Source organism: Monodelphis domestica, chromosome 1 (genome assembly GCF_027887165.1).
Source record: "Monodelphis domestica isolate mMonDom1 chromosome 1, mMonDom1.pri, whole genome shotgun sequence".
Lineage (NCBI taxonomy): Eukaryota > Metazoa > Chordata > Mammalia > Didelphimorphia > Didelphidae > Monodelphis > Monodelphis domestica.
This window is the reverse complement of record NC_077227.1, coordinates 258,479,130-258,494,953: the sequence shown is the minus strand read 5'-3', so window position 1 is coordinate 258,494,953 and position 15,824 is coordinate 258,479,130. Positions and strand designations below refer to the sequence as shown.

The 15,824-nt window shown below is 40.2% G+C and overlaps 2 protein-coding genes across 15 annotated transcripts in view; one reads left to right on the top strand and one right to left on the bottom strand.

Annotated features, from left to right (window-relative positions):
• Positions 1–1,600, top strand: part of PAPLN (papilin, proteoglycan like sulfated glycoprotein) — a 91,626-nt gene extending 90,026 nt beyond the window's left edge. For 3 of the 6 annotated variants that reach the window (XM_056810697.1, XM_007472873.3, XM_056810699.1), the window contains one exon: positions 286–1,600. In XM_056810697.1, the coding sequence (XP_056666675.1) occupies positions 286–461 (176 nt within the window). In that variant the 3' untranslated portion in view covers positions 462–1,600. The remainder of the gene's footprint in view (positions 1–285) is intronic. The other 3 variants (XR_008914973.1, XR_008914974.1, XM_056810698.1) reach the window with 3 other exon arrangements.
• A 529-nt stretch (positions 1,601–2,129) lies between these two features.
• NUMB (NUMB endocytic adaptor protein) overlaps positions 2,130–15,824 on the bottom strand; it is a 205,040-nt gene continuing 191,345 nt past the window's right edge. For 5 of the 9 annotated variants that reach the window (XM_007472871.3, XM_001368034.4, XM_001368072.4 and 2 more), the window contains 5 exons: positions 9,751–9,955; positions 8,096–8,392; positions 6,577–6,720; positions 5,057–5,203; positions 2,130–4,370 (listed from right to left, as the gene is read on the bottom strand). In XM_007472871.3, the coding sequence (XP_007472933.2) occupies positions 3,655–4,370; positions 5,057–5,203; positions 6,577–6,720; positions 8,096–8,392; positions 9,751–9,955 (1,509 nt within the window). In that variant the 3' untranslated portion in view covers positions 2,130–3,654. The remainder of the gene's footprint in view (positions 4,371–5,056; positions 5,204–6,576; positions 6,721–8,095; positions 8,393–9,750; positions 9,956–15,824) is intronic. The other 4 variants (XM_007472872.3, XM_001368113.4, XM_001368146.4 and 1 more) reach the window with 1 other exon arrangement.

Sequence of the window (15,824 nt, the reverse complement as noted above, 5' to 3'; positions counted from 1 at the left end):
GTGCTTCTTGAGACTGAGTGGGCCTCCTGTCAGTCAGCTGGTTTCCTGGAAGCTCACTCAGAGTCTTAAAAGCACTGACGTGTGTCCACATATACAGTCGTCCTGGAATAGTGTTCTTTGATATTGAGGATTAGGTTGACCCTTGGAGGTGTATTGCCAAACTGGAATTTATAACATTAAGGAGTGAATCAACATCAGGCCCCTGGGCATTCAAGGGACTGAAATGGTTATGTTCTAGGAAAAGCTTCACTTAGAGAGTCTCACACTTGGCTTGTTTTGTCCTAGAAGCTGTAGAGCAGCCCAGGGACCCCAGTAGGGAGTGCATAGACCAGCCAGAACTCGCCAATTGTGATCTGATCCTGCAAGCTCAGCTCTGTGGCAATGAATACTACTCCAGCTTCTGTTGTGCCAGCTGTTCCCGCTATCAGCCCCAGGCCCGTCCTGTTTGGCAGCAGGGATGAAAGCTGTCTCCTGCCTCCCAAACATCATGGCTGGGGAGAGGCAAGACATAGAAGGGCAGACAGAAGGTAAACCCAAGTGTCTCCTCCACAGACTGTCCTTTGAAAAACCCATCAATTATAACAGTGCGGCAGTAGCAACAGCTGGGATGAGTTCCTGCCCTAATCATCCATGCCTCCTTTGTTTGCTCTTCAGACACTATCGTAAGTCATTTCGTAACGAGACTGCTTAGATGAAAACAGAAGTCTGCTATTTCCCACACTGAGCTCTAGGGGACAGAACTGGTATTTTTATATATTTTTTTAGAATACAGTTTTCACAGCTCCAAAAGACCCGCATTATTCACCTTGGCTGAATGGGTGTTAAAGTGTGGTCCATCTGAGTTAACACACATCTTTTATAAGGATCAATAATTTTGCTGCATCCAAACCAGTCTGACCTTCCTTTGGGGTCAAGATGGGCACCGATCTGAGATCCGAATGCTTTTGCAGCCTAGAAAACTTCCGTTATCAGACAACCTCATCTGAAAACCTCCTCTGGAGAGAGGGTTTGAATCTGTTGCTCCCATCTGGCACACAGCCTTGGTAGTCTTGATCCCGAGGGGCGATTCATTTGGCTTTTCGGTTGAGGGTTACCTCACACAGATCCAAGTTAAACTGCTTCCATAAACCCAAAGCTGTCCCATGACACCAAGGCCAGAACTAAATAAAGCAGCAATCACTGGAGTAACTGTGTTCTGTGCACTGAATAACACCAAAGTAACAGCACCAGGTGTGTATAGATGAGTGTTAACAGAAGGATAAACACAACCATCTCAGCTCTCCATGTGGCTAATTCCCAACTGAATACCTCTAATATTGTCTCCAAATGGAAATACAAGCCTTGGATGTGGTGTGGCTTTGAAAAAACTGGCTCTCCTCTGGGACAGTGTCTTCCTATATTGGCACAGCTGGGCACTGTTTGGAAACGGAACCAACTGCATCAAGGCTATTTCTCAATCTACCCCTCCCTCTCATTCCAGGGAGCTCTGTGGGAAAGACATTTTTACTTTATAAAAATATTATTAGGCATTATCAAAGTTTCTTTTCACTTTTATGGATGCTGCAGAAATTGGAAAATAAAGTCTGTTTTCTTATGCTTATTTGTCTATTAGACCAACACTAGCAATTTTACACAAAGTTATTCAGTTATTTATGTTCATGTTTCCATTGCCACTGAAATTAGGCAGAGCATCTGCCCTGGGCAGGACAAGCAAGGGGACATTCTGACTTTTCCAGGTTTCTATAAAATTTCTTACAGATGTTTTAACATACATCTCCTCTATTTAGGCTTGATGTCAGGGACAACAGTCAGTTATTAGAGACTTTAACATGGGACACCAGCAGGAGCAGAGTTAACAAGCAGCTAGGCTTATCCCTAGTTATATGTGAAAGAGTTTAACATGACTGAAAAATCCAGTAGAGAGTGGGGTCTGGCCTATGTTACTAGGTTATGAATCAATATAGGTGGGTGTAGGAACCCTAAATGGCACCCAGTAAAAAATGCTTTTTGCCCACATCATCATGTGGGTTTATAGGGTTGTTAAGAAAGGCTCAGGACAGAATTAGCCAGAAAAGAAAACAGGAGGCAAATGGACAGATGTTGCAAGAGAAGAAATAGGGAAAGAACAGTTCCACTGGCAAGTTTCTTACCACCAACATTTATTTCTGTTAAAGCAGATTATAAATTGTCATCAGTACAAATATATATATATATGCATATATATATATATATATATATAACTTACATTTGATTTGTAAGGCCAACGTTTAAAAGTAAAATGAAATGAGATGGGATTTTGTATTGTTACCAGAGGTCCAACAGGTGTAGCTGGCAATGGGCTTTTCATTCATCAAAACAGACGAGGGTAAAAAACAAAAACCACAAAAAGCTAAAGGAAGCAGGACCTCTCTCCTGCACAAACTTTCATTGACGACAGAGAAGAAAAGCAACAGCTGAGACCTGGGGTCATGGGGCCACTTGGGAAAACATAGCCCCAGACACCCCCTTGTGAAGATGATTCTGTGACTGTCTCAGGAGTGTTAAAAGCAAGAAAAGGATCAACACAAAGAAAGAGCATCAATACATAAAGGAAAATAGACTGTGTGTGTATATATATACACACACATATACACATGCATATATATATATATACACACACACACGTGTATGTATATTTGTATATATTTTAGATCCAATAGAATTTTGTAGTTGTTTGAAAGCCAGGAAAATACTGCTCTTTCACTGTCTTTATTTTATTATACCATCTAGGAACTTTATTAGTCATGACTCATGATTGTTGTTGCAATGTGCTACTTACAACGAATGCTAAAGAACAAGTTAGGAACCCCCTTCGTCACACCCTCTGACCTCTCTTCTCTGGTTATTTTTGATAGGAATCAATGATAAATCAATCTTTTATATACAATTTCTTACAGCTAACCTTCTTTTCCCTTTGGCAAGATTACTTACAACTTTTTAATATTGAACTATTTAAAATATTCTAAATGCATAAAAATAAAAATTTTGGCTTTTTTGTAATATATTTATATATATATATATATATATATATGTATATATATATAATATTCATTGTTACTTAAGGTGGAAGCTCACCTCCCCCCCTCAAAGGACAGCTTTGCTGGGCTCTGATGCTTCCTCTCCCTACTCCTTAATCTTGGCAGGCAGCACACCCTGCTCCTCCTCCTCCTCTCCTCAGGCTGGGGGCAGGCTATGTTCCTTTGCCCATGAGGTGCTCAAATGGAGGCAAGCAGATGTACTGAAAAACAAAGGCAGATCTTATTTACTTTACATTACACTCTCCATCCTACAAATGTGCTTCTGGTACAGCTTTCTGCTCCTTCTCTTTAGCCACTGCTCCTCCAGAATAGGTGCGATAAAGAGGGAGAGAGGCATGGGAAGGGCACGCTTCCACGACTCCTTTACTTTAACTGCAGGGCAGGTCATCTGTTGGGATTATTAAAAGTGATTTTTCTTAAAAATCATTCCTTCCTGCACTGTGTGCCCCAATTTGTTCCATAGGGCCTTTGGGATTACCAAAAAGTGTGCTGATCAGAAAAAGAAAGTCCCCTTTTCTCCTTTACCCCACTTCCCTCACCTAAATGACAGACCCTGTGCATGAGCCCCAGGGGCTGCTTAAAGTTCAATCTCAAATGTCTTCTGTAAGTCACTGGAGAAAGGATTGGTCGGTGAGGGGTTAGTGCGCTGTTTCGCCTTGCCTTCTAATGCAGCCCACTGAGCTTCAAAAGGATCCACTGGGTCAGCAGTAGCAGAAGCCTCCGATGGTTTGTCCCCTGAAGCCAACTTACTATTGTCCACACCATTGAAAGCTGCAGAACCGTTGAGGTGTTGGGCAGAGGCTGTAAAGAAAGGGCTAGTGATGGCGCTGCTCGTCTCATACTGAGGGAATGTCTGCTGTCTGACCAGGCTGGGTGATTGATGGGGGTGATTTGCCTGGGGGTGGCCTGCAGTGCCAAACACATTGGCCACCATTTGTGAGGGGGTGATGCCGACCACAGGCACATTTGAGGGTGGATAGGGCATCCCATTGGCTATAGGGTAGGGTCGGGCAGGAACAAATGCTGGCTGGATTGGTGGGACTACACCCACTGGCACAGGTGGAGAAGTGGTGAAAGCATTTCCTTGAAAAGACGGTGCTGGCTGGGAGAGAGCTGTGGGTGGAGGAGGCTGGAGAATTGGCTGCAGTGGGGCAGCAGGAGCCTGGGGCTGCTGGGCCCTAACTGTCTTGGAAACCTCTTCCAACCATCGGTCAGCTTCGGAAGGTGTGCGCCGATGACCAGCTTGAAAGATCCCCGGTGAGGCTGCTCCAGGTGAGGGACCCCATTCTGCGCCTGCAACAAAAACAATGAGGAGGAATGTTAACTGGTTATATTTATTTTTCCTTTTTGGTAATAACCACGGTTATTTCATTGGCCAGTATCGTAGAAAAAATCCTCCTAGCTAGACATTTTGTGATTTTGGTGAGTTTCTCACTGGATGTGATGATTTTATGGAGGGATGGGAGAGGAATGCATCAAAAAGCATTGTTGGCTCAGGGACTACTGGAATTGCTTTAAGATGGCTCAAAGGACCAAAGCAGCTGTTCAGAGCCTGACAAAAATTCCCAGTGACCAAAGCTCATCCTCAATAGAAAAACAAGTTTAAAAATAATCAAAGAGCCAAGGTTGATTCTAGTTTTCTTCGACAGTTGAATAAAGGAAAATGGTTCAATATCCTGATGCCTGTGAACTTGTTTCCACAACTTGCTAAGTTTTTGTGTGTTTTTTTGGTTTTATCCTGGTGACAAATTTTCTTTTAGGATATTAGGTCAGGAGTCATGGTCCATTCATCAGACTTGCACTCTCACAAAAAAATCAAATATCTTGCTTTCTTTACTCTTACCACATCATTTTCAGATCAGATTATTTCTAAGATGAGAAATCGGCTTTTTTTTTTAAAAAGGATCCTTCCCTTTTCCCATTTAGGTACATGGCTGGTCTTGGTCCAGGATCCTCACCAAAATCTGTGTCTGCCTTACCCGAATGTGTAGCTGCAACTTCCTTGTTAGCAGCAGGAGGGGCATGGGCCCAGGGGTTGGTTTCACGAACAGGCATTGCTGTGGGTGCTAGAGCAGTTTGGGCTGGCTTAGCAGCAAACACATGGAAGGCAGGGTCAGTGCCATTAGCTAAAATTGGAGCAGACAACATCAATGGAGTTAATTCATGCAAAATGTGCAGAAGACTGAGGGCTGGTAATTAGGCCAACATGCGATATTTGCATAATGAATGGACACAAGATTGAAAAGCTTATTTTTTGTTAGTAATTTTGGCAAAGAGATGATCAGATGGAATACTACTCTTCTATCCAGCTTAGCAAAATCAGCCTCAGGAGCATCAAAATGTTCCTGTTCTAATTATAGTTTTTGGAAAAGCACAGATTAGAGAAATTGTTTCTTTCTGGTACCATTTTCCTGAAAGACCAAGTGGTTCTTTTTTTTTCTTCTGTTCAAGCTCTATGTGACATAATTTACACATATAGTTAACATTCTGGCAGGTTCCTTCATTAACTCATGAGCCCTTATTTTCCACTGTCCATTACAATGTTAAATTATGACCGCTTCCTCCTAGCAATGATCAAGGTTCTTTCTTTCCCTTTGGAAATTTTCATATATATAGGTTCTTACTCATTCCTTGTCTTCCTTATTAAATAATCTCTCTCCACTTTTGCTCCTTTCCTTTCAGGTAAAAATTCCAATATTCTCTCCCCTTCGGCTATAAAGTTTCTTTGGATAACTGTAAAAATCGAGGAGTAACCATTTGGCTTTTTCCATGTGCTCCATCCTTGGGAATGGGCAGCTACACATATAACTTGAACAGAAACATGTCTATGTTGTAAATGATATTACCAATGCAAAAAGGATATTGTTAAACTGTGAATTGTTTCTCAAGTTCTAAGTTCAGGTTTTCAAAGTTTACAATATTAGTTGTAAAGGCTCATGTCTTTGCCCTGTCCAGGGAATCAAAATGCAGTGTTAATTTGGTATCTGTCCAGTTGAAGTGGAATGTAGCTCACTGCCACAAAAGACAAAATAGATTAAGGTGGAATATGAGAAGAATCTTCCATGTGCCTCTTTCTGAGAGTGGACAGTGTGTTCAAATGTTTCTCCTAGTGGGTTGGCGTCCAGGTTGATAGTCATAGAAAGTATATAATCGGAAACAATCCTGATTACTGTTACTTATTAGAAGTGCACTGGATGTAAATGAGATGTAAAACCATTGTGCACTAAAGTAACCCTCAAAAGGCAAGAGGCAGATGAAACTTTAGGCAGGGAATAATGTAGGTCATTTAGATAATGTGAGGACAGACAGGACATACATGCAAAATGGAAAACTCAAGACTGTAGTGAGACAGGCCATGAAGCACTTTTTGAACAGGAAATGCAAACTGATACTCAAGTGGTCTTTAGAAAGCTCAGACTGCCAACATGCAGGTGGAAAGAAGAGTGAAACTATTTTTAGTGAAAATTTTAAACTCTAAGCAAGGCAAGACAACACCAACCTTGAAAGGCAGGGGACTGCGGTGCCACCACCACGGGCTTGGTCATCGGGGCAGATGAGAAGGGGTCCTCGGGGGTGCTGAAGGCATTAGTGATCTGTGAGCACAAGGAGCTAATGCTCTCTGCTTCCCCTTCTACCTCTGGCACTGGAAATGAGAGAATTATTCGTGATTGGAAAGGGGAGTAATAGTGAAATACACTGTCATCAGCACAAGAGTGTGCAGCACCTCTCATCTGAAGAGGAAAGCCAGATCTGCCATCCTCAAAAGACAGTGTTAGCACTGGGCTCTGGAAGCACAACGTCAAAAATGTCCCTGACCACATCTATCCTGACAGTAAAGGATAAACCACCAGGGATGTCCCCGAGCTCAGCATTTCACCTGAATTCCCCAAATGCTCTTCTGTTTTCTCTCATTTCCCATATGTGAGATGTGTTTTTATTGGGCTAAAAGCAATCTGGATTAAAAAAATCGAGAAGTTACCTGTATCTCGATCATTTCCCCCCACTAACAGTAGTTTGTGATCTGGGCTTAATTCAGAAGTAACTGAATAAAGTTGCCATAACTTTTTAATGTCAGGGGTATCTGGGCTCACAGACAGCAGGGTTTAGTAAACTGAGCACAAGAATAGGAGCCCAGAAGCTTTTCTTAATTTAAGCCCAATAATCTACCTTTGTGGTTTTTGTTAAAGTCAAAGAACCACCTGGAACTTTGGTTTCTTCATCTGTAAAGTGAGGCTAGTTGTTCTACCCCTTTTCTCATCAGATTATAAATGGGACCCCTTGAATTATCTGGGAATTCTTTCCCAAGAGATGCACTGGTTTCAGTACAGAACAGCAGTAGTATAATTTTACAGTGCATTCCTCAAGTACTATCTTGAGGAAGAAAGCTTCCTTACATCATGATAGAATTAAAACTCAGGTTCTTAAAGAATACTCATCAAAGGACTAACTAGATCTATCTAATCTTTTAAGACCCACGGAAGATCATAATACTACAGGAACTGAAGGGAGGGAGAGAGAGACAGGTAGATGTTCAGGTATATAAGCAGTAGAGTGAGCAAAGCTCTTATGGCTGATGAGCAGTTCTTAAAGTGAAACCCAAGTCCTTCCCCTACCCCTTTGGAGGAAGAGCATAAAGACAAAAAAAGTTTTATCTGTTTTTTTTTTTCCAAGAGCTTCTGACTTTCTATGTCTATTTGATTATATTTGTTTCCAAAGCTTTTTTAAGCTATTCTTGTTGACTGCCAAACAGGAAGATAAACTGGAGATGCTTGTTCTTTAGCAGAGGGCCTGGGCCCCTCTTCTGTCTCCCCCTGCCTACAGGAAGGGAGATAAAATGATCAGAACAGTTTCCTTCTTTGGTCCAAGTTTATTTCATTGGGAAATTTAAATGGACAATAGCAGCTACCTATCTGGTAAGGTTGGCAGGGGCCCCCTATTAATGCCAGGAGTCAGAAAACATTTGGTAAACCAAAGGACTCGTCTTAGTGTGCTATGAAGCTAGGTGGAGTCTACCTTACCTGCATTTTTGATGGGGAAGTCAGTCTTCCTTTGCATAGTGGAAGGCAACTCATTGATGCGCAAGGACAGCTGGCGTTTAAAAGGCGACATCTTCTGACTAAGGGCAGGAAAGCCTCGGAACGAACCTTGTCTGGCAAGCTGCTCGATGGGTGCGTGACGTCGCGGGATGGCATGGGGGTTGCTCATCTCCAGGGAGGCCGTGGTGTCGGCCGTTGGGGAGGTAGGAGAAGATGGGGACGGGGCAGTGTTGCTGGGCACTGCTGATGAAGCCGCTGTAGTCTTCATATCTGTTTCAGCTTGGGAAAGTAAAAGGGAGATTGGGCCCCTTCAAAGCAATCAAAGCCCACATGACTAAGGAGTTAAAAAGAAATCTTTCAGATGGCTTCCTTCTCTAATTGTTACAGAAGTGTGGCTTACCTTTCTTACCGACAAAAAAGAAATAACGCACCCTCATGTCACAGGTTAAAAGACGGATTTCAAGGTCATGGATCTTTAAAGTTGGAACAGACGGTAGACCTTGTGGTTTGATCTTTATGATTTGTAAGCAAATGTAAGCTGTGTGTGAGTCAGATATGAAGAAAAGCAATTCCCCTGGTTCTCACACAGAGGCTCCCTAGAATGACTCTGCTCAGGCAACGAAGGGATTTTCAAGGTGCCGGTGGTGAGTCCAAGTTCCAAGAGAGTTCATTCCCATTAGATTTCCCTGCTTTCGAGCTACCAAAGTGCAAGCCTAACGGGGCAGCCGTAATGTCTAGCTGGTCCCTCAGCTGATAAGAATCTACACGTAAAGTGAAGCCTCAATGTCTAGTTCTCTCTCCATGGACACACATCCCAGCTGTGGGGTCCCTGTTTGATGAGCTGGGGTGTTCTGCTGGTGCTTCTGAGGGGTGGCGTCATGGGGTGGAGGGGAAGGGAGAGCTCTCACAATAACAATCTCTTGATCTGAGTCAGTGACTCATGGGCTGCGGCCGGCTCACTTCTACAAGAGGAAATGGCTGGAGAGGTGTGGCCAAAGGTAGAACAGGTGCCAGAGTTGGATCTGAACCTTGGCCCCAGGACCGAGTTCAGTGATAAAACTCAGTACCCTTCCCCTGGGTCAGAACAATTTGTGTGCTACTTAGGGTTTTCTTTAAAAAAAAAAAAACAAACAACCTTCCCTTCTGTCTTAGAATTGGTTCCAAGGCAGGAGAGCAATAATGGCTAGGCAGCTGGGGTTAAGTGACTGCCCAGGGTCACACAGCTAGCAAGAATCTGAGGCCACATTTGAACCCAGGACCTCCTATCTCCGGGCCTGTCTCTCTATTCTTTGAGCCGCCTGGCTGTTCTGTTACTTAAAGTTTTAAAAAGATGCCTGGAGCCCTCACTCATGATCCCTGAAGATGGTATATGTAGAACAGGACCCAAATCTAGATCATCCTGAATCTAACTCTTTAGCCATTGCACCACACTGCCTCTTCCGGTGAGAGCCAATAATCTGCTCCAGGAAACATGGCCTTCTAGTACCAGTGAGGGCAGCAGGGTGTTTCCTGTCTCGTGCCGGCACGCCACACCTGACGTCTGCAATGGCTCCTTAAGGAGCTGAAGGACGCAGCACGCACACAGCCTGTCCCAGTCCATGCTCCCACAGGCCCATGGCTAAGCCATGCAATGGTACCTTTCTTTGTGTCCTGCATCTGCCTCATGACCTCCTCTCTTTCTGCCTGCTCGGTGGCCGTAGTGACACGGAAGGAGCCCTCCCTGGTGAAGGTGGTCCGACTGGCATCAAAAGTGGCCGTCACGCCACACTCCTTCTCCCGCTTCTGCTTCCGTTCCAGGCATGCGGCAAAAGCACAACCCACTGCGTGGCTCAGTCTCTCTCCCTGTGGAAAGGAAAGAGTGTGGCAGCATCTCATGTTTGTGAGCTGAACTGAGTCCAAACTTCCCAAAAGGAAGTAAGGAAGTGGTTTGGAGGCTCCAATTAGCATTTTTAAAGAACCATAAATAAATTTCTCTTTATGAAGGAGTCTATCCTGAGGTCCCCATCATTTCAGAAGACTTCAGATCTAACCTAAGAATTTTTTTTGGGGGGGGGGGGGGAGAAGAGGGTGTAAGAATTTAGTTCACAGCTGTTAGTATGGAAAATTAACTTTGTCCCTTAATTTTTCAAATCTACATACATTTTCTTTGAAAATGAGTTCAAACACATATGCCCACAGGAATTCTACTTCTATACTAAAGGTGCTCCTACGTAAAAATGCTTTTCTGGGGCCTATGTAAAAATGAAGCAAATAGAGGGGAATTTACTTAAATTAAAAAAAAAAAGAGGAATATTCACTGGGTTGAGGAACTCCCAGTGAGGACACTTCCTACCATGTGGGCCTATACTTCTCCTGCAACTTAACATTTTACAGTTTCCATGGAGCCCTGAGAGATTAAAGGGCCACAAGGTATGACACACTGCTTCTGAGAATTTACTATACTAACTGCTTACTAAACTTTAACAGCTTTTTAAAGGGTTAGAATATGGCCTTTCCCTTTATAATGTTGGTTTGGTGTAAAGGTACACTAAAATCCCAAAGTAGGATTCTTCAAATGGAACAAGTATAGGCAATGGTGGATATTTACCAACGTATTTATAAGAGATGGATATAAATAGTATAAAACATAAAAATAGCAGGAACAGTACATTTTGACATCAGAAATTTATTGGGAAGGCTGATCCTATAGGAAAAAACCAAACAACCCAAAGCTATAGAATAGGAAAAATACCAGTGTCAAGGAAGAACTCATCCAACTCCATCATTCTACAGGTATGAAATCTGAGGCCCAGATTGCTTATGTTACTTGTCCAAAGTTACACAGCTAGTCAGTAACAGAGTTGAGATTATAACCTTTGTCTTCCAAAATCCTGGTGCATGCTTTTTTATCATGCCATGCATTCTGTTGTTATTTATGAGAAACCCAAGTTTCTCAAACTCAAGTTCAAACATCAATTAGATGTAGCTAAACCATAATTAAAAATTTTAAGGACCAATATTCTTACTCCATCTATTAGCACAAATAAAAACAAAACTTGATTTTTTCATAATCAAATATCTTCACTTGATTCAAAGCTATTTAACATCAGCCAGGAAGTTTAGTGATCTCATATGCTCCTCAATCTATCTTGTTTTCCCACATCAAAATGTGCTTTTGGGAAATTGTCTAATAACTTGTCACTTACACTGAGTAACTTAAAAAGTATTTTAAAATATATCCTTTGTTATTATGAACTTGATGTCAATTAATATAAACATTTCCTTATACAAAGAACAGAAAAAATTTATATGCAATAATGTGAGTTTTTATTACTTACATACAGCTTGTTTTTAACATATTAATTTTCTTAGAAGAGCCAAAATGACTTTTTCTGTGTCCCCCTCTGAAATTCCTTCTGCTCTTTTCTATGTATTTAGAAAACATCTCATGGATACTTCTTTCTTTTGAGGGGGTGGTGTATCACTATTCACTATCTCCTACTTCTCAAAACCCCAACCCACTCCATAAAAGCTTTCTCTTTATTAACAATTAGTAAAGTCAAACAGATCACATATTGGTCATTTCTGCACACGTTTCACTCCACACTTCTAGTCCATCACCTCTTTGCCAAGAGGTGGAAAATATCATCAATAGTTTGACTGATTATATTTCTTAAGTCTTTCACAGTTATCCAAAGTATAAAGGGAAGAAAGGTAGCCTAGCATAGAAAATTGGGGAATGCACACTTTAGAGGCTGTGATATGGATGAGCCATCAAAGGAGACTCAGGAGTATTTGGATAAGTGGGAGAATCAAGAGAAAGCAGTGCCACAAAAACCCAGAGAGGAGAGAGTATCTAAGAAGAAAGGTGGGCATAAATTTCAAATGCAGCGAGATCAAGAAGGATAAGGACTGAGAAAAGACTATTTGATTTGATAATTAAGTGACTACGGGTAACTTTGGAGAAGGTAGTTTCAATTGAATGACTAGGTCAGAAGCCAGACTGCAAAGGGTTGAAGAGTGAGAGACAGGGGAGGTAAGCTGCAGTGTAGACAACTTTTTCTAAGGAGTATGACTGAGAAAGGGAGAGCATAATACCCTGAAGGAATTTTGATATTTTTCTAGTTCTGTAGTTATCATTTGTTAGTGTGATTAATATGGTACTATATATGTTTAGTTAGTATTGCAATTTTTGTTATATTGGCAAGACAAAACCATGTTACCAATATTTCTCTAATAATTTTTATTTTTATAAGGACTATTTTGCATTTGTATTCATAAAATTCCTATATATGCCTTTGTAAAACATCTTATATATTCTAACATCTTATGCATTATTTAGTTCTTTTGAAAGGATTTATTCTATTCTGCCTGCTAAGTTTTATGGACAATATTAAAAAAGAATATAAAATATGTCCACATAAAATAATATATAATTTTACTAAAGTTAATTAATTTTAAGGATTCTCTAAAACCTCAATGACATTTATAAAGGTGATATTTGTCTATGCATATTTCCTTAGCCTTTTTTCTTGTCTAATGCTACAATGAGCATTTCTAAAACTATACAAAGACTAGTGATGATAGTGAACATCCCTGTTAAATTCATGGGAACTGATGTTCACATGTATTTATCTTTCAAGGTTTCTCTTGACTATTATGTTTACAACTGAAAGGTGCTATTCAGATCTAGTCTTTTCATTGAGAATTCTTGAAAGTCCAATAGTCTATTAAAGTTTCCTTTTTTTCAATGTAGAATTATGCTTATTTTTTAAAGAGGAAGTTTCTTTTGTTTGTAAAAGCATTTTTCTCTTTTTGGAATTTTGTATTCCAAGATTTTCTCTCCATAAATATAATTGTCATAGTTTTGTGTGAGTCTGACTATGGTTTCTTGGTACTTGAAATCTTTATTTCTGGCTGCTTGTAGTATTTTTTTTTTCTTGGAAGCTCTGGATTTTGTAATGAAATTTCTGGGTGTTTTTGTTTGGGATATCTTTCAGGAGGCGATTGCTGTCTTTTTTTTTTTAAACTTGCCTCCTGACTTTAAAAGATATGAGCATTTTTCTTTTATGACTCCTTTTTTAAAAATTCAAAGATATTTTATTTTCCCAATTACATGTAATAACAATTTTCAACATATGTTTTCTGGAATGATAAGATCCAAATTGTTTCCCTTCCTCCCCACCCCCTTGGAGATAGTAAGCAACTTGATCTGGATTATACATGCATTACCATACATCTTTTATGATTTCTTGAAACATGAATATCCATTTGTTTGGTTATGGTTTTTAGGGAGTCTGATGACACCTAAGTTGTCTCCCTTAGTGACATGCCTCCTGCAGCCATGTCTGGCCTCCTTTTTGTGCACTTATGAATGGACAGAGGGGCCTACCTGTCCTCTTTATTTTCTTTACTTTTGCCTCATCTGTGATCCTGTTTAGATATTTGTAGGGAAGGATTGGGCTCCTTCTTTACATTTACCAGAAATGTGAGACAACTGCCTTATATTAACCATCTCCATAAGCTGGGGAGGTGCTGTTGGGTTTTGATAACTCAATTGTTTTTTGGGCTGCCTGGGTGAGGGACAGGTGACATAGGTGGTCACAGTTTTACTTAAGCCTTGGTCAGCCTGCTGCCAACTCCTTGGGGTTAGGTGGGGGCTAGGATTCCCAATATCTTCCCTATTTCAAGAGTTTATGAGGTAAATAGTAGGATCTAGAAACAGAAGAGCTCCCAGTAGTGAGTAGTAAGATAGGTTTTAGTGTAGCTTAGTAATAATGTAATTTTTATAGTTATAACTACCCAACTTTAGGAATTCAAATTATTGTACGCCTTCTCCAAAGAGAATAGGAATGATATGTTCTAGCCCCTATTAAGGGAATTTCACAAACATAGAATGTTGTAGTGGTAAGGGACCATCTAGTGCATATTTTGTAAAACTGGAAAGCAAGCTCAGGGGCCACGTGACCAGTTCAGGGCCGTCTGGCTAACATAGAGAAGGGGGGGAGCATTTCAGGCACCAGCAACAATGAGTAAGATGTTTGTGAGAAGACAGTCCTTCTCAGAGGCCCATTTGTTATAGATGTAGGCAAATTGCCTCCTCTCCTTACAAGCAAGGTCAGCAATGACAATGGATTTCACAGGATTAGACAGTACAACAATGATTATTCTCTAAACTTCCTATCATCCCTCAAAAGTTATAGTTCTTCCTAGTACTCCTTTAGCTCCTGCACTGAGGCATGGAACTGAGAGAATCTGATTACATTTTCATCTTCAATAAAATGATCCATTTTCTAAGTAGGAATAACATAGAATTAGAATTTGTTTTTGCCTGAACCTGGTATTTTGTTAGTATAGAGAACTTACAATTTGGAAATTCAGTCAATCAATGCAGATGAGCAACTTATTTGTAACATATACAGATTCTAATGTATAATGGGACTCTAAAAGTCAAGTGAAGATCCTAGGGAATTCCAAGAAACTTTGAAAGACAATTAAGTAAAAACTGTTCTAAAGTTAAAATGGGATAATCTGAGCTCTGAAGTTTCTTGGGATTTGAAAGCCTAAACAGAATGAAAAATAAACACTTGTTGAAAATTTTTTGGAGTCTAAAATGAGAAAAAAGAATGTTGTCTCTCTATTCATTCCTCTCCATAATATCCCCACTGCATTTTGAGTTAAGCCAGTTCCAGAAGAGCAGAAGCATTTTTCCCTTCTAGGCTGGGTTTTGGTAGCTACATTACTTTTCAACTGGACTTATAGTCAGATTGCTTTACTGTGTTTAGATTTTTAAAAATATTAACTTTATGATGGAACTCAAATCAGGAAGGAGTTTTTACAAAAATGATAATTTTGCAAGAGGAACTGTATTCCTTTAATGTAAGTTTTAGCCATCCACAAATCTGTATTCATAAATCACAAATGAAAATCTCTGCTCAGGAAGGGGTGGAAGGGAATGAGGAAGGGAGGCATGGAAAGGAGGGAAAGAATTTGGAAGTAAAAAAAAAGTAAAAAAATTGTTTACACATGTAATTGGGGAAAAATATTATTAAAAAACAAAAATAAAATATCTCTTGTGCTTATTTATACCAAAATTTCTCTGGATGTATTTAGTATTATTACTTCAGTACTTTGCAAATCTAAACTGATGTTCTGATGCAAACCATAAACCTTAAAAAAAAAGTCATCTTGAACTGTTTTGGTCAAAATAGTTTGTTATCTTATGGCTAACTTTATAATGATGAGCCTTTTTTACAAGAAGGTAGGCTTGTCTCACACAATAGACATATATCTTGGTTTGTACTTAAAAGTCATTACTCTTGCCTTGATGAGCCCAGGATCATGTCACTTCCATGACATGAGGCATCAGAACAGGACTTTAGAAGAGGGTTCTCAAATTATTATAAAATAGATGCCACTTTAATCCCTTTGAGGGCTTTTGGGGAGAATTTTATATACAGTATTTACAACTATTGTTATTTTCACCAAAGTAGCTCCTAGGTAGGCGTACCAACTCATTCAAGTTTAAGAAAAACTGAAATTCTAATAATGGAATTACATCCAATTTAAAGAGAGATAAATGCATTATTGTAAGAGATAATGAAAGAGATGGCTTCAGAAAAATCTGGGAAGACTTGTAAGAACTGATGTAAACCACTTGTTTTGTTTAAATCAAAAGAATGATTTATACAGTAAGAGCAGTATTGTAAAGATAATCAACTTTGAAAACCTT